Here is a 27,379-nt window from a genome sequence, read left to right as displayed (position 1 = left end):
AAAATAGGCAGAAGGTTAAAATACCAGAGAGCAGTCCAAAGTAGGGATGGGTAGATCGACACCTAGTGTCGACACACGTTTCGAGTTTTCGACACACTAGTGTTCTGAAACAGTGTTTCGAAGCATTGCTTGAAACGAGGCTGTCACGTGATATTTGAAAACGAAGCTTCGTTACCTCACTGACACGTTACGCCAGGCTCAAATTCAAAGTGTATCGATTGCCTTTTGTCTGAATGAAAATTAAAACACCTTGATAAAAGGACAAAAGTCCTTCCTCAACCACAAACATTTTTGCTATATATATAGCAAATAATTGCTTTTGTATTTGTGCATTTTTTTTAACAATGTGCATGTTTGTGTTCTGTTGTAAAGAAGACACAAAAATGGTGCAATGAAAAATTACGTTAGTTTAATCTATTGACGTATTAAACACTTTATTTTGGAGGTGAAAAGACAGAACATAAAGCCTTTGTAATTGTATTGTGCAAAATACAATACATTTTGGAAACTCTATCGCTGCACACACGCCACCTTGCTAATGACATATATGCTTAGAAAATTCAAAACGACACCCCAATAAACAAAATATCTAAATGACACATTTTGTGTACGATTTTTTTATTGACCACCAGATGGCGTAGTAGAGAACTGTATCAAAAGCTTTGAAGCATCAACGCAGCTTGTTGCGAAAGTATGAGGCGCCACGTAGGATTTATATCAAACTTCGCTTATCAATACATACATAAATCACGTGCATATACACCTAGAAATCACTTGCATATACATGTATACTATTGGATGATCAAAATATATATATGAAATATACGTGCACACTAATATGAAATCCATACATCTTATGTTAGTAATAAATACATATACACTTGTGAATAACTTGTATATACATATAAACTTAATGCATGCATACGCTAATAGACACTCGATATACATATAAACTTGATCCATGCATATACACATAAAAACAGTCACACAACTCGTTTGGCGCATATACACCCATAAAACACTCACCCAAACATACAAAATTAATTTCAGATAGGACGCATGCTTGAGTTGTGTATATACATATATGCAAGTGATTTCATATGTGGATGTGCGTGAACTTTTCAGTGTAAACGGAAGCAGCGGCACTTCAGATACCGGGCCATTTTAAACCGCTTAACGTGACTTCATGCATTAAAATAGTGGGTAACACTTTATTTTGATAGTCCACTTTAGACATTCTACTAACAGTAAGTAACTTTGCAACTGCATGTAAACTAGTCATTAGAGTCTTAGTAGACTGTCTGCTTAATATCTTCTAACACTCTTCTAAACTTTGCAAGTATATGTCAACTTATTCTACTAACCCTAAACCTAACCTAACAGTCTGCTCTGAGAGTTAGTAGACATGTAGTTGCAAATTAATGAGAATTACTTGACATGTAGTTGCAAAGTTACTTATAGTTAGTAGAATGTCTAAAGTGGACTATCAAAATAAAGTGTAACCAAATAGTGTTTTAAAAAGACCTTTAATATAGCATACGATGTACCAGGGGCGAATTTCCACTGGGCACTTTTCAAAATCCCGTTCAGCACCGCCGAGAGTTCGCGCGATCGTTCAAACAAAACAGAAAAGGTGTGTTCGAGCTCATGCTGCGCTGCGCAGACCGATCGGCGAGATTAGCCGAAAGCAGTCGGGGAGGAGCTTAAAACGGAGCCGTCAAGTCGGACACGTTGGGGATCTCGTTGCTTCCTCAAACATGGCAGATCACGTGGCGTTTGCCTACTTTATTGCAGATGAACTGGAAGCTATAGAAATACCTTAATTGTTGGAATCTATCCCAGTTCTACAAAAAACACTGAATGACAATACTTTTGAATTACAATACATGTGTATATAAAAAGTACAATAATAAACTTATGCACAAATCCAATATAAAGAATTTAAGGGAAAAAAAAATGTACTGCAGTCAAAAGATCGTAAACTATTTACGAAATGGCATGCAAATTTATTTGTTATGCAATTATATGGATTGAAGCACGAAACACTCGTGATCATCGTCATGTGGTGAATGTGGCCAATCATGAGAAGCTGTGACGTCATCACAGCCTGGTGCAGTCGCTCCTGAAATGCTGCGCTGGCTGAGCAAGCCGGCTGTTCTCGAAACGCTCTCGCGTTACTTTGATGCCACACGTGAACGTCACGTGGCGTCGGCGCCGGTTCAAGTCGGACAAAATTTCTAACCGGCATGCACTACTTCAAGTCAGCCGCCGATCGGTCTGCGCAGCGCCGCATGAAGTCGAACGCACCTAAAGTAAAACGCGCACGCGCCTTCAAAAGCAATTTTAACCCTTTCATGCATGAATTATGAAAAACATTACCTGGATTTTTTTATTATTATTTTTATAACTTTAATATGACACTAAAATTGAAATCCATTTTCATTTTTACAAAATTTTGTTCATAATTCATGCATGAAAGGGTTAAAATTGCTTTTGAAGGCGTGTGCGCGTTTTACTTTCGGTTTTGTTTGAACAATCGCGCGAACTCTCGGCGGTGCTGAACGGGATTTTGAAAAGTGCCCAGTGGAAATTCGCCCCTGGTACATCGTATGCTATATTAAATGTCTTTTTAAAACACTATTTTAATGCATTAAGTCATGTTAAGCATTTTAAGATGTCCCGGCATCTGGAGTTTCCGCCGAAAGTGCCGCTGCTTCCTTTGACACTGAAATGCCTTCCGTTTGCACTGAAAAGTTCACGCACATCCACATATGAAATCACTTGCATATATGTATATACACAACTCAAGCATGCGTCTTACCTGAGATTTATTTTGTATGTTTGCGTGAGTGTTTTATGGGTGAATATGCGCGCAACGTGTTGATATGTATGTGCGAGTGTTTTTAGGTGTATATGCATGGGTCAAGTTTATATGTATATGCGAGTATGTACAGGTGTGTCTGCATGCAGCGAGTTTATATGTATATGTGCGTGTTGTTGTAGGTGTATGGATCAAGTTTATACGTATAACCGAGTGTCTATTAGCGTATGCATGCGTTAAGTTTATATGCATATACAAGTTATTCACAAGTATATGTATTCATTACTAACATAAGATGTATTTGTATGGATTTCATAATAGTGTGCACGTGTATTTCATATATATATATATTTTGAACATCCAATAGTATACATGTATATGCAAGTCATTTCTAGGTGTACGTGCACGTGTTCTGTATATGTATTGATAAGCGAAGTTTGATTTAAATCCAACGTGGCGCCTCATATTTTTTTAGTTTGGTGAAACATGCACTAACACACACAGCACTGTGTGTTTACATGAAGTCTTGATGAAGTGTTTAGTGCCTTAAATGTCTCCTCAGTTCAAGTAAGTGTTTCTGTGAGCAGTAAACAGACATTATGGGTCTAGAGATCCTCTAGTGGTGAAGTGTGGTGTAGGTTTAGGGTGTGACAGTGATTGACACGAGGAGGGAGGGTTGGTTTTTCTCTCTAGACAAATGAACCCGTCCTCCATTTAATGTGAGTTATTCATCTCTGTTAACCTCAGTTACACTATATGAGCGGTATATATGTACAAAACAACAACAACAACAACAACAAAAGTAATGAAGAACAATTATTATAATTATTTTATAGCATTGTGAAAAAAAAGAGTACTCTAAGCTACAAAGCACGTAAAATAATATTAAATGACATGTAATTACCTCAGAAAGAAATGCAGAACTGAAGCTGTATGATTCTTGTGCTGTTGTCTTGGTCTAAAATCTATAAACTATAGTTGCCCTTTACTGTATGTTAATATGTTTTGGGAATTTCAAATAAAGGAACAGCTGAAAATAAATCCTCTGCTGCCCTCTGCAGGACATTTATGATGTTTAGTTCAGAAATAACGTTAACAGTTACAAAACAACTTGCATATACAAATGATTACACACTGCACATTATCTAGAGAAAAATTGTTCGAGACGTAAATATAATTTTACAATATTATCAAATGTCATTTCATTTGTGCTTTAATTCAGATTCCATTAATAAATTGTTTTTTTAAATAAACCGGAACTTCCGGTGTGAGCCACGTGGTGTCGCTGTTTTTTCTCCACTCACCAAGAACAGTACACAGAAGTAAAGACAGACAGATAAACCTTCACATACAAAGATCAGGTGTAAATATTTGCAGTTTATTTACTGTTGAACATTCAAAATAATACAAACTTAAGGTTGTGTGAAGGGGCTTTACATGCATTTAAAAATACTTGTCAAGCACTTTGACAATAGATGTGTAGATACAGTAGACAAAACAGACAAACTGCTATGCTGCTGTTTCTATTTGAGTTTAACTGTGAGAACTGACATACATACATGCATAAAGTTACAGGAAAAACACTGCACTCAGTTCATGGTTAAACCTCCAGTCTAGACAAAGGTGACAGAACCTGTTTGTCATTGGCCAAGTGACCAATGGCACATATTTTTGGTTTTGGTTAGAGCAGGGGCCGGTGTCCCTGCAGAGTTTAGCTTCAACCCTAATCAAACACACCTGAACCAGCTAATCAAGGTCTTACTAGGTATACTTGAAACTTCCAGGCAGGTGTGTTGAGGAAAGTTGGAGGTAAACTCTGCAGGACACCGGCCCACCAGGAACAAGTTTGGTGACCGCTGGGTTAGAGCTTCAGTTGAGTTCATCCACACTGGATTGCCTGTTTAGTTACACGGTGTAGATTTCTGCTGAATACAAAAATACAAAAATACAAAAACCATAAAACAAATACATATATATATATATATATATATATATATTTATATACTTTAACTCTGTTACTGACTGTCAAAAGATGCAAGGATGCAACCTATGTTAAATGTAACAGTATATAAAATAAAAAAAAATACATAAATAGTTTTGAATTTGTCATTTTTATAAATCTAATTTTATCTTTTTTATCTAATGACTGGCAGAAAATATAGTTCTTGTCTTTTAACATTTATTTATTTACTAACACTTATGTAAGAAATAATTTTTCTAGCAGGTTTTTACAGAAATCTCACCCATATGAGTCAATAACATTTTAACAGAAACTGTATGAATATGAGGTATGCACAAATGCTTACTGAAACAAATCAAGAAATACACATCAATCTATATTAACTGAGGCTTAATATGAGGCTAAAATAATAATAATAATAATAATAATAAAATAAAAATAAAATAATAATAATAATTCTTACGGTTGATATATAACTTTTGTCTGCAGGTCAGTATCATGAATGTGTTTTTCCAACCGTTCTGTTTTTCCAGCAGCAAAAACTAAGAATGAAAGAGAATTCAGATTCAGTATTTACTAACGGTAAATTATTGTTTATTAAATAGTAAAAATATATACAGTATGAAAAAAAAACAAAAACAACTAAATAAAACCAAGAACAGCATTATATTGGCGTTTTTACAATAATGTTTAATTAATTTGATCATTTTTAGAAAAAGAATAACTCACTGATCACTAAAATGATTAAAAGTCCATTCATCAGAGCAAATATGATGATAATAATTTGCCATTGTGTTTGATTCTGATTAATAATCTCCACCGCTGTATGATTGTGACACTCAGTTAGCTGAACTGATTCTGTAATGAAAGTGTTCACAGTCTGTTACTGTCAATTTCTACTGGAGCACAAAGACTGGAGCTTAATAAGAGAGATAATTATGATGATGTGTATGAATAAATGTAGTAATGAATAAAATAACAAAAAGCAAATAATCACACAGATTATGAAGGAGTAGATGAACTCACCACTGAAGTATATTCTGGTGCTGTTGCTGAGTTTTGGAGGTGTGCGTGTGTTCATACAGTAATAAACTCCTAATTCATCAACAGTCACGTTATTTATAACCAGGCGATGTTTAAACTGCACTGAATATTTATTTCTAAATGTATTATTGAAGTAAAAAGGAGACAGTGTAGTTGACATTGATTGTAGAATCAGTGTTGGAGGATCTGCTGTTTTCAGTAAAATCCAATAAACCTCATTTTCATCAAGATCACAGTTTATGGTCACATTTGATCCCAGATCAGTTAGTAGATCTGACACTGCAGCTTCACAACACATTAATACATCTATTAAAAATAAATAAATAAATAAAAAACAAACATCATGATTAAGACTACCTGCTTTAAAACATTGTGAACCTATAATGTAAAAGAATTTATGATAAATGTACATTTATTCATAACATATCATATACTCACAGAGCTGAAGCTGAAGGATCTTCATGTTGTAGCTGTGAATAAAACAGCTAAAAGTAACAAAACCCTGTTCATTACACTGCAGCTCTGAAGCAAAGACAGAAGAAGAAAAAAATCTCCCACATCAGTCAGAGGAAGTCAAGTTTGCTGTGACCATATTGAACAAACTTTTTTTAACACCTAATGTTTGAATGATGATCTATTTGTTGCTTTTTTTGAGCACACAGAGGAATGAAACCCTGAAGAAAATGGTAACAGTGTGACAGTGAAATAACACAAAGAACCCAAAAAACTAGTTAGAAAACAGTCGATGGTCAGGCAGTGAACAATACTACAACAACAAAACAAAAACAAAAAACATTCCAAGATCAAACCAGAAATAACGAACACAAGAAAACTCTCAGCATTGCCAAGAACAAAACTTTGCCAAGACTAGAGTATGTTCACAGCTTAAATACTCTACAAATGGCTTACAGGTGCAGTGTAATCAGGCAAGGTATTGTGGGAATTGTAGTTAATAGAATAAAAGTCAATATACAGGAGGGGGCCCTCTGGTGGCCATCAGAGGGAGCTTCGGAGTCTGCATGAGTAACAGTCTGATGATATTATGTAAGCAAGTCATTGGTCAGGTTTGTACAAACATTTCACCTGTAGAACATGAATGAGTCAATAACATTATAAAATAAAATAGATAAAAAGTTTGTCGAGACAAACTTTAAGATGGCTTGAGAAGCTGGAACAGAAAGTTTTAAAAAGTTTATAAAGTTTAAAAAGTTTTAAAAAGTTTGAAGTGTGATGGTTTTCAGTCTGAAATAGTTTGAAGTCTAAAGTAGTTTTAAAAGGTTAAAGTTCTAATGTTTTTAAGGCAATACAGCATGTTTCTACCATGATGAGCAAGTTACTAGCATGTTGCTAGCATGATTTTAACATGATTTGCATGTCACTAGCATGTTTCTAACATGATTAGCAAGTTACTAGCATGTTCCTAGCATGTTTCTAACATGATGAACAAGCTACTAGCATGTTGCTAGCATGATTGTACCATGATTAGCATGTTGCTAGCATGTTTCTAGCATGACTAGCAAGTTGCTAGCATGTTGCTAGCATAATTGTAACATGATTTGCATGTCACTAGCATGTTTCTAGCATGACTAGCAAGTTACTAGCATGTTGCTAGCATAATTGTAACATGATTTGCATGTCACTAGCATGTTTCTAGCATGACTAGCAAGTTGCTAGCATGATTAGCAAGTTACTAGCATGTTGCTAGCATGATTGTAACATGATTTGCATGTCACTAGCATGATTCTAGCATGATTAACAAGTTACTAGCATGTTGCTAGCATGTTTCTAGCATGATGAGCAAGTTACTAGCATGTTGCTAGCATGATTGTAACATGATTTGCATGTCACTAGCATGTTTCTAGCATGATTAACAAGTTACTAGCATGTTGCTAGCATGTTTCTAGCATGATGAGCAAGTTACTAGCACGTTGCTAGCATGTTTGTAACATAATTAGCATGTCGTTAGCATGTTTCTAGCATGATTAGCAAGTTACTAGCATGTTGTTAGCATAATTGTAGCATGATTAGCAAAGTTGCTAGCATTTTTCTAGCATGATTAACAAAGTTGCTAGCATGTTTCTGGCATGATTAGCTTGTTGCTAGCATGTTTCTAGCATAACTAGCAAGTTGCTAACATGATTAGCAAGTTACTAGCATGTTGTTAGCATAATTGTAGCATGATTAGCAAAGTTGCTAACATGTTTCTAGCATGATTATCAAGTTGCTAGCATGTTTCTGGAATGATTAGCAAGTTAGTTGCAAGCTAGCATGATTCTGGTTGCTAGCCATATACAGATAGATAGATAGAGTTGATAATTTTAGTCTCAGAAGAAGAATAACTGTAGGTTTAAACAGCTTTCTCAAGCCAACTTAAAAAAGGAGGATTTTTTTTTTCTTCAGTGAATTTAGGTACAAACACATGTGCTGTTTGCTTGCTGAATGTTTTCCACATCAGTGAACTGAAAGAGCAACAAGGAAACAATATTAACATTCAGCTGCAGTTGATTTAAATCAATTCAAACAAAAAGCTACTTTATTTTGTTATAAGATAACAGGTCAGCCAGAATTTTCAATAAGTAAAACTTACTGTAATTACATTTAGCAATAAATAAAGATATTCATTCTCTGACCTTACAACTAGTGCACTTGGTTTGGTCCTTATGGTTGATATGTAACTCTTGTCTGCAGATCAGTATTATGAATGTGTTTTTCCAGCCGCTCTGTTTTTCCAGCAGCAAAAACTAAGAATGAATCAGAGAATCCAGTTTCGATATGTATGGTTATATTATTTTCTCTTAAAAAACTCACCTGTCTATGGAGAAAAGCATTATGATATTTTTACAGTAATGTGTGTTTAATTGGAAAATTTTATAAAACTCACTGGTCATCACAATGAGCAGAAGTCCAATCATCAGAGCAGATATAATGATAATGATCTGCCACTGTGTTTGATTCTGATCAATAAACTTCACCGCTTCTGTAAAGAAAGTGTTCACAGTTACAGTAACATCTGTCAGTCTCTATGAAGCACAATGACTGCAGGTTAATATCTACAACACAGACCTATTCATCTCTGTCTGAAACAACAAATAAGAGGGATCACTTTAATGAAGTGTATAAAAGACTCAAGTTATACAAATAATAGAAAGGAAAATAAACACATTGAACATTAGTTGAACACTAAGGGAGCACATAAACTCACCATTGAAGTGTAGTCTGGTGCTGTTGCTGAATTTTGGAGGTGTTTCTGTGTTCATACAGTAATAAACTCCTAATTCATCAGCAGTCACATTATTAATAACCAGACGATGTTTAAACTGCACTGAATATTTCTTTCTGTATGTTTTATTATAGTAAAAAGGATACAGTGTAAATGACTGTGATTGTAGAATCAGTGTTGGAGGATCTACTGTTTTCAGTAAAATCCAATAAACCTCATTTTCATCAAGATCACAGTTTATGGTCACATTTGATCCCAAATCAGTTAGTAGATCTGACACTGCATACTGACAACAGAATAATACATCTATAAGATATAGATGCATCATAATTAAGATTTCCTGCTTAAAACCACGGTGAAGCATTAAAGCAATTACTGCTCCAGGTATATAAAGCATGAAAATATATCGATATAATATAATAAACTCACAGAACTGAAGCTGAATGATCTTCATGTTGTTGTTGTTGTAGTTAAAACACGCTTTTCCATCCACACAACAGTTAAAATGACATCACTGCAGCTCTGAAAAAAAAAAGACAGGAAGGAAGTTTGTTCTGACCACATGTTTTTTTTTCTGTAATGCCCCATCACCATTACCACTTCATTAATCCAAAACCTAAGATCTTTGACACTGTTAAACGTATGCATATGATATGCATGTTTATTTAAATGAAGAGTCAGTGAAAAGTCATACTAACTTTAACCACATGAGCTTCTCAAAACCCAATGCCCAGCATCAGCATCACCTCATATACCTAAACACAAACAAACAAACAAATAAAAGAAAAAACTCGTCTTCTTCTTCTTGTGTTTTTTTTTTTTTTTTCGTTTATTGGCGGTTAACAAATCATTAGGTGCATTAACTGAACTGAAGTGTGGAACAGCAAGGAGGAAGGACTCTTACTAACATTAATAAATAAATACATAAATAAATAAATACCAAAAAAACATATATATATATATATATATATATATATATATATATATATATATTCTCAAATACTGTAACACTTCTATCGAAACTTGTTTCCTTGCTAACAAATTTTTAATGACATGTCTTGGATTCCTTTTAACACAGGAGCTCAAGCGTCTGTGAGGAGCTAGAACAGACCTAACTGGTGTTCATGTGTTACACACATTTCTTCTTCTTTTGGTTTTAATGGTGGCTGAACATGCACCTTTGAACTTCTTCTTTTCCTTAAAATGATAGTTTGCTAACCCACTTGAAGGTGCACACTGCCACCTACTGCACAACACAGGCACAACAGGTGATGTAAATTTGTGGGCGCTTCTCAAATGGAAGGCTGCATATCTCGGCTACCACGTCATCAAATGTCAAGGCTATCTTAGTTGGAAAGATCCTTGGAAGACAGTCTTCGGTTCATGTCCTTGATTCAGCTGAATTTGAATGATGCACGGGATGTATCCTTTGGGACCTTCTGAAACCAAAGCAAGGATTAGGCTTAGGAGAGTTGATACCAACCAGTTAAAAAAAAAAAAAAAAAAAAAAAAAATGCTTGATCAACCCCAATCCCAATCTTTGGGATCGGCTCAGGAAATCCCTTTAACATTTTTAATCAAGAATTTTAAGGTCCACTAAAGTGCTTTGAAACACACTGCATTATTTTATGTGTTGACGTACACTGTTTTGGAAAAAGATTTAGAGCTAAATTCACTGTAAACTGTGTGTTTTGGGGCATATGAAGTTCTGACACAAATATTTTTCTAGTGTAATACAGTACGTATAATGTTCATCTAACACAAGAATACAATACAATACAATATAATATTTATTTAGAAAGCACATTTAAAAATAACTAGAGTTGACCAAAGTGCTGAACATAGTAGAATAAAAGAAAAAAAAAAAAAAATCTCAGACATAAAATTATCAAAGGTATCAAAAATAAAAACAACAATAAAAGCAACAATGGAACAGAGATCAAGGGGTATTGAAAGCAAAATATATAAAAAGAAAAAAAATAATTTATAAAAGTGCTGTGTGCTTTATTACCCACTAAACACACCACATCAAATGAGTATGTACAGGTGCATCTCATCTATCTATCTATCTATCTATCTATCTATCTATCTATCTATCTATCTATCTATCTATCTATCTATCTATATATATATACACTACCGTTCAAAAGTTTGGGGTCAGTACATTTTTATTGTTTCTTTCTTTCTTTTTTTTTTTTTTGAAGAAATTAATACTTTTATTCACCAAGGATGTATTAAGTTAATAATTAAAAGTTTATTAAAAGTTATTAAATAATTTACATTATTATAAAATATTTATATTTTGAATAAACACTGTACTTTTTAAACTTGTTATTCATGAAAGAATCCTGAAAAAAAAAAAAAAAAAAAAAAAAAAAAAATTACAGGTTCCAAAAAATATTTGGCAGCACAACTGTTGATATTATCCAACATTGATCATTCTAATAATAAATCCGCATAAATCCACAGGAATAAATTCTATTTTAAAGTATGTTAAAATAAAAAAACATTATTTTATATTGTAAAAACATTTTTCAATATTGCTGTTTTTTTCTATATTTTTAATCAAATAAATGCAGCCTTGATGAGCATAAGAGACTACTTTAAAGACTATTACAAGTCTTACTGACCCCAAACTTTTGAACGGTAGTGTATATATATTTTTTTAATCCAATTTGTTTTCAGTTCTGATATATATATGTATATATATATATATATATATATATATATAATTTTTTTTTTTTTTTTTTTGATGAAAACCCACTAAACTCTTCTCTAAAACAGTGAATATACAGTTATATGGCAGTTAAAGGTAATTGCATTGTCTGCAAATACATTAAACCTACCTATAGAATATAATGTAGTGATGTTATGACAAACAAGAGTAATTAATTAGTGTTATATTTGGTCTCCACATCTTAAGTATTTAGGAAATAGGTCATCTGACCCTGAATAGGATCTCATATAGAGTTTTTATCTCTCAGTCGTAGAAAAATCTGTTTGGTTGATAACTTTTGACAACGTTTAAAATAATTATTTTCTAGCGCATGAGCACGGAGAGATTTCCGAGTGTACAGGACACAGTTTGAGCGCGCACACACACACTTTGAGAGAGAGGAGAGACACGTTTTAAGTGCGCGCAGTCTCTCTTGGCGAGAGCAGCTTAAATCTGAGAGCGCGCGTCCGGTTTTGTGCGACAGCAAAGAAAATCGGCGTGATTCGCGCTCGCGCATTTCATTAATCTACTTTCGCGCTACAAAAATTCGCTCTCGACATTTGTCATTAAAATAACGCTATAGGTGCATCACATCCGCTCTGCACCCTATCATCCCTCTGAAAGCTTTCAGAAACACTCCACGTTACTACAAGGGAGTCACCTGTGATTTTATTCCTCAATTGCAAATTAAGAACCAGATTGGATCTTCTTAAGTCTTACCAGAAGCTTGAGTCAGAATGCTCAGCTGTTACAACCCCAAGAACACTTGGGGGTAAATAAATAGTTAAAAAAACTTAAAAAAAAAAGTTAGGAAACTTAATGCAGTAAGACTTTTGAGTTCCCTCAACAATAGTTTTTCTCAGTAAATATACTTTGTTTAGCCAACATACATTTGTTTGCTCATGCAATGGTGATTATTTTGCTAACAGAAGAATTATTGTCACAGCAACTGAAACAACAATAACTGTTGTTTCATTTTTTGTTCATTTACAAGTGACAAACAGTTAATTGTTTTAAGATCTTAATGTATAACTTAGTCTAATATGTAGACAACATTGTCTTTTTACATCACAGTGTGACAAACAACTAACAATAATGGCAAAACAACAACAAGAAGTTTAAATTAAGTCAGCAAACATATCTCAACAGTTCAACAATATCAAATTCTTTGTTCAGACAACTGTGTTTGACTAGTTGGGACAACACTTGAGGCAATTTTGTTGGTCTGACAAGGGTTTTTATAATATAGATTGCATTTGTGCCCCCTTTTGTCGGCCAGGCTGAAGGCTCCTGCTCATCATAACCGACCACTTCCTTGGAGATGCTGAATATACAGTTTTAGAGTTGATTTTGAATAGTATTTGAGGTATCTATTGTGTTTAAGATGGTGGTAAATGAAAAAATGAAGGGGAAAAAAAAACAACAACAACAAAAAAAAAACAATGAAAAAACTAATGCCTTAAACAATGGTATTGCAATTTTGAGACACTACAGTTCCTATAGTAACTATAAGTTCTTTTGATCTACATGTTTTTTTTTTCTTTTTTCTTTTTTCTTTTTTTGCTATCCATTTATGAGATTAGTGGTATAGACAGAACCATATATAACCTCCCTCTTTGTTTAAAAGATGTCACTGAAGCCATTAATCATCTTAAACTCAACACATTTCCAGGAACGGCTCGACAGTTTGTTTTCTGAATTCTACGGATTGTTTGCTAAATAATCTTTTCCTTTTGCAAGTTTTCACAGAAAGCATCATGGAAACTTCTCTTCTCCTACAATTACTCAAGGCCTTAAGGATATACAGGACATTATAACAGATTCCAATTAATTTCTATTTAGTCGACACATTTCTAATATTATTTGATTAATGCGTGATGTTGTTGATTACTCAGGTTTAATTTCAGACATGTATAAAGTTTTTGATTTATTTGAAAATTATTTTCCTTTTTACTTTTACTTTAATGAAACATTGGTGTTGGTCTTCTTTATTGAAGAAAATTAGACACTTCATGAAAATGGTAGCTGTTCTTTTAACTGAAAATGGATTAAATATTAAGAATGAAATGTCAGACACACTCTTTTGAAAGATAAAATCATGGGCTTAATTTTCTCAGCTTTTCTTTTAAGAAAACTTTTGATTAGTAAATTATTTATTGGTGTTACTATATATTTTAGCTCTTTATCTTTCAATGTTGTCTGACTATTTTCAGTCCTTGCATGGGCCCGTGGAAAGAATTATAAACATGACATAAACATAAGCCAAGTCATTTCATTCAAACTATGGGAGGGGGAGTACAATAGATTTGAGGGAGAGGGAGAGAGAACACAAATAGGAATACTCACAGTAATATCTGGCAGAAAGCGTGATATCATTTAACAAATGGTATATTACAAATAATAAAATTAGAAAAGGGTATATTAGAATGACCAGTGCTGCAGGAAAGTTTTTACAAAGGTTTTTTTTTCTCTCTCTTCCTGATGACTGATATATGACTCCACCTGTGATCTTCAAACTGAACAGTCGCATTTTCAGAATTTTCCTCAAATTCACAAAGGAGAGGAGAGGATAACTGACCCTTTAAGACTAAACTAAATTGTGACAAAAGCAAAAATTGCAGTACCTCAAGGTAAGTCATATCTTAGATTTGCAAACTGTGTTGAATTTGTTGAAAATGCAATTTTGCATTTTCTTATTGTATTTCTATTGCTGTACTTGTGCCATCTCCTAGAAATGCATTGCAGGGTGGAATTATACATTTCGATATATGGGAATATTTTTCAATATCCTGCTATATGCAGTGGCCAAAAGTGATGTCTGGAAGGGACAATTATGCAGTTCTTGCTCTTAATGACCAAACAAGTTTAATTAAACCACCAAAATGTAAGCAAGTATTTAACTGACAAAATTATTTGGACAAAATAAAGGAAAACTACATCTTATCAATGACTATGGATTTTATCTGGTCACTTTTTTTACTGGTTTGTGCTAGTCTCAAATTGGTCACTTGGTTTTACTGATGGATCTAGTCAAGCATAATGGTCTTTCTTGTCATGTTGGCTGACCAAGGTAGCCTGATTTAGCCTGATTTGAATTCAGCCATGTTTTATGACATCATTATGCTTTATGTTAAGTACATTTGGACGTTGAATCAACTTGTGTACTTTATTATCATTAGGGTTGTTGTTGATATATTGTTCATTATTAGCAGGAGCCATTTTTAATTTAAATTTGAGTCTAAAAAATATTATGTAACTGATTTAACGATTCATCTTCATCTTCTGTATCGCTGAGAGTCATGAATGTTTTGCTGTTTTATTGACAAACTGAAGTACAGAAATGACAAACAGATTATTCAAACAGATATATGCTTGACAGCCGAAACACATACAATATAATTAACGATTCAATCAATGATAAAATAATGACATAGTTAAGGATTCAGAAGGTCAAAATTCTTTGAAACATTTAAGTATCGAAAAATATGTGGTGCGCATGTCTTGTGATTCACTTGACTGCCATAGCACTGTCTGGAAGTCCACACCTAAATCAAATCAACACCTAAACCAAAATCTTGCCTAGGGCAGCAAATTGGCCAGGGCCGGCCCTGATGACTGGTTGTTTAAAAATGTAATTATTAAATAAGTCCCAATGAAAATGTACTCCAAAGCAAGATCTGGGGGTTGAATATTACCACATGCAAAGTGAATCGCGCACATGACACATGACAGAAACTGAGGCTTCTAGAAAGGGATTTCTACGTTAATAAGCCTCAAATCAAGGCTTCATCTGGCATGCCCTATGGGGTCTTTTTGACCCGCAAATGACTTTTGCTAAATTTTTAAAAAATGTCCTCTTTGTCGAAATGACATGAGACTATGTAAAACTGTCAGCACTTTCTAGATCTACAAATAAAAAAAAAAAATGGAATGATATCTTGATGTTATGTTAGTGTTAAAAAAAAACAGTCACACTTGTGGTCTTTGGGGTCTCTAGAGACCCCATGCAACAAAATTTAATTTTGTAACAAAGTAATAGTTTTTTTTTTTTTTTTAAACAAATATTATTTTCCTGTTTATTAATGTTTTTACTACATTTGTGCAGTTTTTGGAGGATTTATTATATATTTTAAAATTTATATAAATGAATAAATACATATTTTTCTATTAGGTTTTTATACAAAAACAGCTTTTTGTGTAAAATTTACTTTATAAAAGACCCACATTTTGAACTTTCATTCATGGGGATAACATGGGTAATTTGACATGATTTGGTGTAAGATTTTTGCCCATCTTTTGGAAAATGCCGTTTTAAAAATAAAAAATATATTATTTTTACCAGTAGATGGCTGCAGAGCTCTACTATTTACTATGTGCTATTTGACTAACTGGAGACATCTTTTTACAAGTTTTTTCAGCTGGATTGATATCTACATATAATGCAATCACAATTATAACAATAAAAATTACTTTTTGTCAAAGTTTAATATTTTTTGTACTGAAGAAAATCAGTTTTTCAATAATGTTACATTATGATTAGAATCAAACCAACAAAATGTCGATTCAAAATTCATCCATTAAAAATTTATCAATTCATCCATTACTTTGACAAAAAGTAATTTTTATTATTATTATTGTGACTTCATAATATGTAGATAAAATAAAAAAAATAAATAAATAAATAAATAAATAAATAAGGCCTAATGGTTAGGGAATCGGGCTTGCAACCGAAACGTTGCAGCTTCGAGTCGCTGATCCGCAGTTAGTAAAATAGCACATAGTAAATAGTGGAGCTCTGCAGCCATCTACTGGTAAAAAGTATATATTTTTTTTATTTTTAAAACTGCATTTTCCAAAAAATGGGCAAAAATTTTACACCAAACCATGTCAAATGATCCATGTTATACCCATGAATGAAAGTTCAAAATGTGGGTCTTTTATGAAGTAAATTTTACACAAAAAAGCTGTTTTTATATAAAAACCTATTAAAAAAATATTTATTTATTAATTTATATAAATTTTAAAAATTATAATAAATCCTCAGAAAATGGCACAAATGTAGTAAAAACATTAATGAACAGAAAAATTATTTTATTTTATTTTTTTTAAAACTATTATTTTGTTACAAAATAAAATTTTGTTGCGTGGGGTCTCTAGAGACCCCAAAGACCATGAGTGTACAACCCAAAATGAAGACCGCACAAGTTAACACAAGCTCTGATGTTTAGGATCAAATACCATTTCAGTTGACCGTCATTCAAGATTTAGCAATCCAAACTTGCTAATGATGTGGGAACACAAATTCGAACAGCAATTTTTAGTATTAATTTAAAATGAGACAAATCTGCTATTATTTTAATCTTCAGTCTATTTATCAATTCAGATTATTAAAGCCTGGCAAGTCAGCAGAAGAACCAGTTTTATATTCCAGTCGCGCTGATTGTAACACTGCATTACAATCTGCCCTGCTATATTGAACTATGCTATTCAGTGACATTTGCGATGTAATTTTCACTATTTAGTTTTATGGGTTTTAAAAAGAAACCACAAGAAACAGGTGAATAAAGACTGACAATCGATGTTTAATGTTGAGAAATTATTATTTGAAGAAATGTAAAGCATTTTGGATCTTATGTGTCTCGTGTTCCATGAGAGCTGTGTTTGGAGGGAGGGGAGTGTTTTTCTGAATGTCTGAATGTGTTTCATCTATTTGCGCACACTGTTTTGAACTATACTGTATACCTGTGTTTTGCGATTAGGGCCGTCCCACGCATGGTTGCGATGTGTTCATTGTGAAACTCAAAAATGAGACTTTTTAAATTCTTAAATACACCATTATTTTATTTGAAAAAGTTAATCATCTTATTTTATTGACGAAATATTTTAGTTTGTCATGTATATTTTTTCATTCGATCAGATAACATTTTAAGCTGTGATGAATGACCTGCAGAGGGCAGCAAAAGAGCTCAGAGACTTCACCAGGTAGCGTCCAAAATATAACTTAATCTGTTTTCACAAAAGCTTTCTGCCAGTGAAATGAGAAGGAATGGCATCCATATGCAGAGTTAATTAATCAATATCACACCAGCAAGAGCAGCCTTTGAAATATTGTGGCTTTGTGGCTGCAGCCAAATCACTGCTGTTCAGTACAGTTCAGTACAACAGCAATGAGTATAGTGTCATATTCATTTTATACAGAGAATCTATAAACAATATAACTGAACAATAAAATGGATTTTGTAATTCTGACATAATTTTACTGATTATATTGCATATATCTAACACACAGACCTACACAAATGAAGAATTAAAAAAAATATATCTGTGGGAGTGCGTTAAGCTCTGACTTCCTCTCTTGTCTGTGTGGTTGATGTTTCTTTTAAAGCTCTGTGGTGTTTCACAGTAAGAGATGTTTGTTTGGTCACAGCAGAGAAGGTGTGAATCTGTTACAGAGGGCATTTTCTCACATCAGATTTAGAACGAGTTGACTTTGTTTCATTCATCAGTTTGTTTTTATATTATTTCTTAATAAATGTGTGTTTGTTTATCTCATAAATCTTTTCATGTGGTACCAAGCCAATGAGAGTCTAACAAACATAACTTTAGGAGCTGATGTGAATATAACCTGCGATCTTTACTGGTACAAGCTAAAACTACTGGTTCCTGTTGATCTTACACTCTTACAATAGCACATATAAAAGAGATCAATATTGAAACAGCATCTTCACACACAAAATACTTACTGAAAACAGTTGCTTATTTATGAATGTTATCACCATTAATGATTTAGGGGTTTATCAGTGTGAAAAACCTAATAAACTACTAAAATATACATTACATACAAAAACATACATTACTGAGCAGAGCCAGTGGAGACAAGAATGAGCAGAGTTGAGATTATTCAATACATAAAACAATAGCTTTTACCATCATCACCACCTTCACATTGGGTGAATGAACTCAACAGAGTTTGGTAGGTGGTGACCAGAATGCAGGAGGAGAGAGAAAATCCAGCACAAACAGAACAAAAGTGAATTTAACTGAAGATAAAAGTCCTTAGGAACATAGATAAGAGTAAGTGCGCACATGTGGAACCATCGTCATTCTGAGAGTAGATGAGGATGTTGATGACAAATCGATAGAGATACTCCTGGAACACTTTATTCGTGATCCCACTGAGGGACCATCTGACATTACCCCGAGTTCATAATGGCTGGTGGCCATGATGACAGCCGCCTTCCATTTGTCTCCACTCCATATCCAAATGAGATTTTAAGTGCTGTGCAGGTCCAGCTTGGTGAACAGTGTAATACCTCCCAGCTTTTCCAAGGTGACCAGGACCAGGGGAGGAGGATAGCAGAATTTCACAGTGATGTCATTGAGGGAGCAGTAATCGACGCAGGGCCTTAAAGGCACAATATGTAAGTTTTCACCACTAGAGGGCGAATATTTAAAACAAACAAAGAACTAAACCAATCGCTAATAAAGGTCGAGCATGATACATGGCTTAGAAAGCAGCGGAGCTTTTATTATGCAATAGTTGACCGCTACCGCACCTTCCAGTCATGTGTATGTGAGGTAAAACAGTGCTGTTTTTTCATACTGGAGTTTAAATTTCTCTGGATTTAAACATTCTTCAAAACATTTGGGATAATGTAAGTACACAAGTGAGCAAAATATACAACACTGTTCTAGTGTTTTTGGGATATTTTAATAAAAAAAATCTTACATATTGTGCCTTTAAAGCGTCAGGGTTAGATGTACCCTTGTTTTGGTGCTTCCTCTACATACTCCTCAGTGGCCTTCTGTTCTGGCAAATAAAATGACTTCAGTGTAAGCAGGTCAATGCATCAGGAACATCCTTCTTGAATTCACTGGAAGGACTCTCAGTCCTCTTAGTCCCCACAAGGTGGTGGCTTGAATTGTCAGAGGAGGAACTGGTTGGCTGGGTAGTCACAGGCATTGGTGGAAAAACTTGTCTCTCTAAGAAAGGTCCTCACAAGTGCTGCAGGAGATTAGATGTGGAACCCTTCCGAATCAGGAAGGTGATGTCTTAGTGCGAAGGCAGCCTACATGCAGATTGAGAGGAGGTGAACAATGACAGATGATGCCACTTTGAGTGGCTTGCTAACTATGGCAAGGTTGGCACCAGGTTGGTTGGAGGTGAGGAGCGTCTTAGTCATGGAGTTCCCAGCAGAGCCAGGGTCAGGGAGGGCCATGACTGTCAAGGATCAGTAGAAGTTACTGATACTGATATACATAAAAGTATGTCGGTAAAAGGAAGTGATTGGATGGGACTTACTAGGAAGCGGGAAGCTCTTACAGTTTACTCAGCAATGGGATGGCTACCGGCTCCACAGTAAAGGCACAATTTGTTAACCATTCTCCATTGGCATTCCGCTACGGTTAGCCGTATGGAATCAGTCTGCATACTCCTTGCATGGTTCTAGAAGGTGTACAGGCAGGGATTGCAGTGCTGGCTATAAAGGGCTGTAGGCAATGGGACACACAGATAGGGAATTGTATAAATTGTATAAACAGACTCCAGCCCCTGGCAGTAGCTGGGATGCACTAGGAGTTCCCTTGTTGGAGACAAATGGTGACATATTGTATTGGTCCATTGCAGTGATCTCCCAAAAAGCAGAAAGATGATCAGGTGTGCTGAACGAGATAATGGCGGTGGATGAGGAAGGGGCCACAGTGGCTACAAAGCAACGAAGATGTTGCAACCTTTCCTCAGTTGTGTCAGCAACAGATGAAGGCCTCTGTTGAGCTTACAGTGTTTTGCAATCTGGTCTTCTGTCACTAGAAGTAGGACTCAGACAGGTGAATGAACTCAGCAGGGTTTATTGATGAGAAATGATGGCTGGAATACAACAGTACAGTGAAAATCCAACACAAACTGAAGTAAATTTAATTAAAGATAAGAGTCCCTGGGAACACAAATAACAGTGATCATGGAAAAAGACAATCGTGGAAACACAGGAATACCAGGTAAATAGACTCTCAGACTCACATGTCTCTTTGAAGCTATGTAAAGGCAAGACCAGACATTGAAACAGTGAAAGTGCAGGTTTATATAGTGTACTTAATGAGGGTAAAACAGGCAGTGATGATTAGTCATTCAGAGAACATGAGCGGTGAGTGTTAAAGGAGAGGGAGTCTGCAGTTAGTGTTAACCCTGCTTTTTTTTCACAGTCATAGGTTAGAACATAATGTAACAATAAAGTCACATGACAGCTGTGGTTGGTGAGATTTGTGTTGTGTTGTCATTACTCTTTCAGTTTGCAAATCTGTTCATTAAGCAGGTCTTGTTAGACTGTGTTCAGGTCTAAAATTTCTACACCAGGAAACAATTGCAACAGAAAATACTTGAACTTTTGCGTTTACTATCATTTGGGCCTTTCCTTCCTATCCAGTTTTGGACTAAAAATCTGTCTGTGTTTTCAAAACGTTTAAATATGTAATCATATACATAGCTCTATGAAATTTAGTTCAACTGACAGGACATTTCACTGTTTGTATTTCTCCACTGGTCTCTGTTTGCAGCAGCAGGCCTAATTTTTAGTGTGACTAGTGTGAAAGTTTATTTTATTATTTTTCTTCTCCTTTTACTTTGCTTTACTTCATTAGTTGTAGCACTTCTAGTACCACTTCTATATATATATTTGTTTTCTTTTTTTACGAATGACCCAAAATTCATGTGAAACAGCTGTGACACCTGCGAGTATCAAGTGAAAAGCTTTGCTTTTATGTTTTCCAAGACACTTTTCAAATGTTATGATACTAAATATGGAGATCTAGATATATAGACAAAGTGCATCATGTCATAAAGTAAACAGCAGTGTTTATGCTACAATGCTTCTGTTTCCATTTGAGGTTAAGAAAACTATGAGAACTGAGATACAAACTCAAGTATAAAGGTTTTTGTAAACCTCCACTCTAGACAAAGGTGACAGACAATGTTTGTCATTGGCTGTCAATTCACCAACCAGTGGAATGTGCCTGGTTTCAGTTTAGCACTTTGTTTGAATTTATGCACACTGAGAAAACTAAATTTTAATTTATTATTCTAATATATATAGCTTACAAATTAAAATGTTATGTATTTATTTATCTCCCTCTCAAAATACACACACACACACACACACACACATACACTATAAAAAGACTAATTGTTTAATTATACATATGTAACAAAAATATCTGATATTCAAACATGACATCACATAACATTTCAGTAAATAATATTACCAATTTTGGACTTCAGTGATAAACAGTAATAGTAACATTGCAAATTAAAATGTTCATATTATTATTTATCATGTGTCTAAAATAATACATTTAACACATTTTATTTGTTTCAATCCAGAAAATGAATGCCACTCATTTGCTTCCACATTTTATTTCTGATTCTTATCTGCATACTAAAATATACACAGAGAAACTGCAATAACAATAATTATTAAAGCAAAACAAAAAAATATATATATAATAAAAAACAGCACCCCCGCAGACAGACTCTTCACACATTCTTGTTGAAACACAAGGTTAAAAAAAACACTTTGTGCGCCAAGAAAATCAGGTTGACAAGCCACCAAATTTCAGTTTGACTAACAATAACTTTATCAACTGACATTTGACTGACGTTGTTTACACTTTTTATACAGACTAATTTATACAGACATTAATTAAAGCATCATGACAAAACAAACAGTCCTCTATCCGACAAATATAAAGCCAGCCATATATCTTTTTATATTTCATGTATATTTTAAAAAATATTTATACAATATGTATACACTGAAAAATCAAAATATAGGTATAATATTATCTGGAACATATTTACTTTTTTTCTGAACAGAAGTATAAAACTATATTGCTGTCAACGCAATATAATAACTGATTAATCTCATCATTTCCAATCTATTTTTAAGAGTAGAATGAAACAACATTATCAAATTCAGAACATTTGAATTTTTGTATTTATTATTTTGCTTTTTCATGTTATCTTTCTTTGAACTTTCCTGCAGAACTTCTGAAAAGACATGATCTAAAGGTATCAATGTCCTGCGAGTTAAATATGTCAGCAGAGCTGCGAAACAATTTGATTATAAGTTGCATAAATTTCAAGAAAATAATATATATATGAGATCATTTATACTCATGCGATCATGACTTCGGCAGGCTTAGAGTGGCATAGGTGCTGTTGACTTGGCTGGACCGAATATTTCTACGCAGCTTGGTGAAGTCCACCTCAGCGTACTAAGAGAGTAATAAAATGTGTTAGGATTTTAGCTGCAGTTTCTGAAAATGATGGTTATGGAAATTCTACTGTTGGAATTTTTAGTTTGGAATTTTTTGTTGATTGTTTCACTTAATTTACCTGTAACTGGTCTGGTTCTTGCTGCTGTTCTATAACTTGCATCTGAAGTTGCCGTGCGCTTTCTGGATACTTTCTATTTCTAAGAGCAAAAACTTTTGATAGTCCTAAAAATTGAACATTGATTCAGTCAGATGCAATATTTAAGGTTAGAACATTTATTATTATACTATAAGAAAATGTATAAAGTCATATTAATGGCAAAAAAAAGTCAAATAGTCAAAGTCTGAATAAAGTACACACCGATCAGTAAAATAACCAGAAGCCCAAACAGCAGACCAGATATGAAAAATATAATCTGCCATTTTGTCTGATTCTGATCAATAATATCCACCACTGTATGATTGTGACACTCAATTAGTTCAGTTAGTTGAGGTGGTTCTGTAAAGAAAGTGTTACAATTACAACTGTGACTGCAGATTCATACATCCGACTGCCTGAAGCAACCAATAAGAGGGATAATTATTATTTAAATGTATCAAAAAAAAAAAAAAAAAAAAAAAACTGAAATAGTAAATGAGAAATGTATAATTATAAAATAAGATAAACAATGACTGATCATCAATATGGTTAAGGAAATGTACTTACTTAGTCTAGAGATGTTGCTGAATTTTGGTTGTTTCGCTGTGTTCATACAGTAATAAACTCCTAATTCATCAGCAGTCACATTATTTATAACAAGACAATGTTTAAACTGCACTGAATATTTCTTTCTGAATGTTTTATTGAAGTAAAAAGGTGTTGTTGAGGTTGACATTGATCGTAGAATCAGTGTTGGAGGATCTGGTGTTTTCTGTAAAATCCAATAAACCTCATTTTCATCAAGATCACAGTTTATGGTCACATTTGATCCCAAATCAGTCAGGAAATCTGAAACTGCAGCTTGACAAAAGATCAATGCATCTATAAGATAAAAAATAAGCAAACAAACAAACATGCAATATAATTAAAGTTAAGAGTCTTTAAAACCACTGAGAAGCTGTAACTTGAAATCAGGTTTTATGAAGTTTATAAGAATATTCATGACTCACAGAGCTGAAGCTGGATGATCTTCATGTTGACTTGATAAAAAGTTGAAAATAACGTGTCCCCCCACACAGCACTGAAGGTGTCTACTGCACAGCTATAAAAAAATTCCCACATAAAGCAGAGGAAGTAGAGTTTGCTCTGAGCACATTTTTTTTCTACGTCTAATGCCCCAACATCACCATCACTTCATAAATGAAGTTACCATATATTTTGTGTTTTTATAACCACTGTTTCCAAAAGACATTTCATGAAACCTAAATAAAAAACAAATTAAGGCAAAAAAAATTAATAAATAAAAATCCCTACAATGACACAAGCAAATGACTCTATACAGCACATCCAGTGTAGCCAGAGTGACAAACAAATTATGCTTATGATAGTTATTTTAACAAATCGTTAATTGAATAATAATAATAATAAATTACCCGTTTGAAACCATATGATGAATCCACCTAATGAATGCCGTAAATCATACAGAGAGAGAATGAATGAATGAATGAATGAATAAATAAATAAATAAAAATCCCACAAAAGAGAATTCCAATGTTCATGCCTATGACATTGACTCAAATTTTAAGCTACTTCTTATGAGGCCTTATAGCTGTGTCTAGTAAATCAGATGGGAACAGTTAACAGTTCCTACCAAGTGATCAAGGTTTGCCTGGCGTAACTTGGTTCAGTTAGCCCCTGTTGGTAGATTGCATAACTACATCATTTTTTGACTGCAAGAGAGGTAAAACCTCATCTCAAAATTATGTACATGAAAACAAGAAGACTATAAATAATCAAGAGCTAATGACAAAACAAGACATAGGCCACCTGATTAATATACCATTTAATTTGTTGTTAATTCAAAAAGAAATGTATTGCCTTGCAGTTGAAGTTAATAAAATCAACATTCTTAGAATGTAGGCAGGTTTAGAAAACACCAATACAGTAGCTATAACAGTGTGATGGACATGAAGAAGGCGTAGAAGAATATAATCTAAAAGGGTAATGATCCAAAGGAGGAAATAATAGGAAGATAAGCAAGTGACGAACATACCTGATAGGAAACAACAACGTGGTGAGAGGATGTGACAATGGATCCACGGCAGAGGCCCAAGGAGGCACTGACCATGGCAGAGCTGAGGAATTGAAAAAATATAGAGTCGTAGTTGAATCGCAGAGGTAGAGACCATGGTGGAGCCAAAGGATCAGGGTGACGCTGCAGGCACGGAGGTCTTAGGGTAAAAGAATAAAACATGTAGGCCTAGTGAGAAGGAAGTATGATAATAACTTAACGACACTGAAGGTGATACAGTATATAGAGTTTTACTGAATATCATTAAGATTACAAGTGTGATATTGAATAAAATGAATAAGAATGCAATAGTAAATGACATAAATTTAAGACAACATTGTCTAATTTTGCTGTTTCATTATCGAAATTATTGAAACCAAGCAGAGCCACAGCAGAAACATTATGTTTCATTCCTGAATTAACCTGCTGCTTTTTTAGACAAATCTGCTGAATAAAAGATTCAAGTGACTCACTCATTAAGACAGTGAGTCACTGCCACCTACTGATGGTTTAAATGTAATATTTAATGTATACTTTCTTTCTTTCTTTTACATAATTTTATCAGTTATGAGGTAAGATTTTTTTAAAATATAATGCATACATTTAATAAGGTCATGAAGCATATAAACTTTGAACTTATATTAGACTCAAAAAGGATAGATAGATAGATAGATAGATAGATAGATAGATAGATAGATAGATAGATAGATAGATAGATAGATAGATAGATAGATAGAAAAAAAAGGCAATTCGATAGTGGCAAGATCAGCTGTTCTGTAATGCTGTGATGGGGATGTACAGTGCCCTCCACAAATATTGGCACCCTTGATAAATATGAGCAAAGGCAGCTGTGGAAATAAATCTCCATTGTTTATCCTTTCGGTCTTTCATTAAAAAAAATTACAAAATTCTAACCTTTCACTGAAGTAAAACAATAGAAGGTTTGGGGGAAATATTATTATTATTTTTTATTTTTTTTCTCTAGTTCACATTGACCACAATTATTACCACTATTATTATAATTGTAACATCTTTAGTTGATTGGAACTTCTTAATTATTGCCTTGATGGTGGAAATGGGGATTTTCAATACTGTAGCTTTTTTTTACAGCCACTTCCCATTTTGTGAAGCTCAGCAATCTTGTTCTGCACATCCAAAATATATTATTTGGTTTTACTCCTTGTGATGGACAGTTAAAGGGGTCATCAGATGCTAAGTTCACTTTTTCATGTTGTTTGAACATTAATGTGTGTTGGCAGTGTATGTACAAATCTACCCTATAATGATAAAAATCCATGCAGTGGTTTTTAATTAATCTGTAAAAATAATATCCCCTTTTTCAAATCGAGACGTTCTCAGATTCCTGTCATTGTGGCGTCACACAGACAGAGGCCGCTCCCACAATAGTTGATTGACATGAGCTCTTACCTCAGACCAGCTGTAACAGTCCAGTAACTTTCTTTGTTTCGATGCCGGAGCAGGGATGTAAGTTAGACAAGAATATCTCAGATTGAGCGGTTGAGGTGTTGTGTTGCTGGATGAAATAATGAACATAGTGGTCGTCATTTACTCCCGACATCTGAGCTGCTGAAGATGCAGTAGATTACGTTTGTTTGTGAAGGGAATGCGCCTCCTGATGTACATGTATTCGTTTATGTTTGCGCAAATCATTCGTGATCCAGCTTCACTTACAGCAGAAGTGTGTATAAGCGTTTTTTTATGAATCTTTGCGATCGCCTTTCCTTATAATGTGGTAGTTAGGAAGTTTAGCGGCTAAGGTAAACAAGACCGTCTTTCCACACAGAGAAGAGAGGGGCGGGGTGAGCAGAGCTCATCTGCATTTAAAGGAACAACCCCTTAGAATGAGATGATTTTTGCAGAGCTGATTTTGACAAGGTAAAAAGGGTGCTGTTTTACAAAACCACTGAGAATTTTTAATCAAAGGATATTAGAGACTTTTGATTAAGACCCTAAAGAATCATATCAACTTGTGGAAAATGGGCATCCGATGACCCCTTTAAGGGAATTTGGCCTTTGTGTTGCTTATTATTTATAATCTTGTGCAACAGGAAGTCATGCCTGGACAATTTCATGTTCCTAGTCACCCTGGTGTGCTAAAAAAAAATAAATAAAGGGAATATAC

General features: G+C 34.1%; 1 protein-coding gene across 1 annotated transcript; it reads right to left on the bottom strand.

Moving 5' to 3' along the window:
• Positions 1-22,837: 22,837 nt before the first annotated feature.
• On the bottom strand, positions 22,838-24,261 carry LOC127160865 (uncharacterized). Its single transcript, XM_051103511.1, has 5 exons — positions 24,176-24,261; positions 23,733-24,047; positions 23,388-23,525; positions 23,148-23,251; positions 22,838-23,026 (listed from the first exon to the last, which is right to left on the bottom strand). The coding sequence occupies exons 1-5, from the start codon at positions 24,198-24,200 to the stop codon at positions 22,934-22,936; spliced, it is 675 nt and encodes a 224-aa protein (XP_050959468.1). The 5' UTR covers positions 24,201-24,261; the 3' UTR covers positions 22,838-22,933.
• Between the last annotated feature and the right edge of the window lie 3,118 nt (positions 24,262-27,379).

The sequence above is a fragment of the Labeo rohita genome, unplaced genomic scaffold (assembly GCF_022985175.1).
Source record: "Labeo rohita strain BAU-BD-2019 unplaced genomic scaffold, IGBB_LRoh.1.0 scaffold_481, whole genome shotgun sequence".
Classification (NCBI taxonomy): domain Eukaryota; kingdom Metazoa; phylum Chordata; class Actinopteri; order Cypriniformes; family Cyprinidae; genus Labeo; species Labeo rohita.
Note: the sequence above shows the minus strand (reverse complement) of the source record. Positions and strands in the feature narration are given on the sequence as shown.

Excerpts from the sequence above, each read along its gene's own strand:
- LOC127160865 (XM_051103511.1), bottom strand. The coding sequence starts at position 24,200 with ATGAAGATCATCCAGCTTCAGCTCT. Across the intron at positions 24,048-24,175 it reads GATCATCCAGCTTCAGCTCT|ATGCATTGATCTTTTGTCAA; the intron begins GTGAGTCATGAA and ends TTTATCTTATAG. Across the intron at positions 23,526-23,732 it reads CAGCAACATCTCTAGACTAA|AACCACCTCAACTAACTGAA; the intron begins GTAAGTACATTT and ends CTTTCTTTACAG.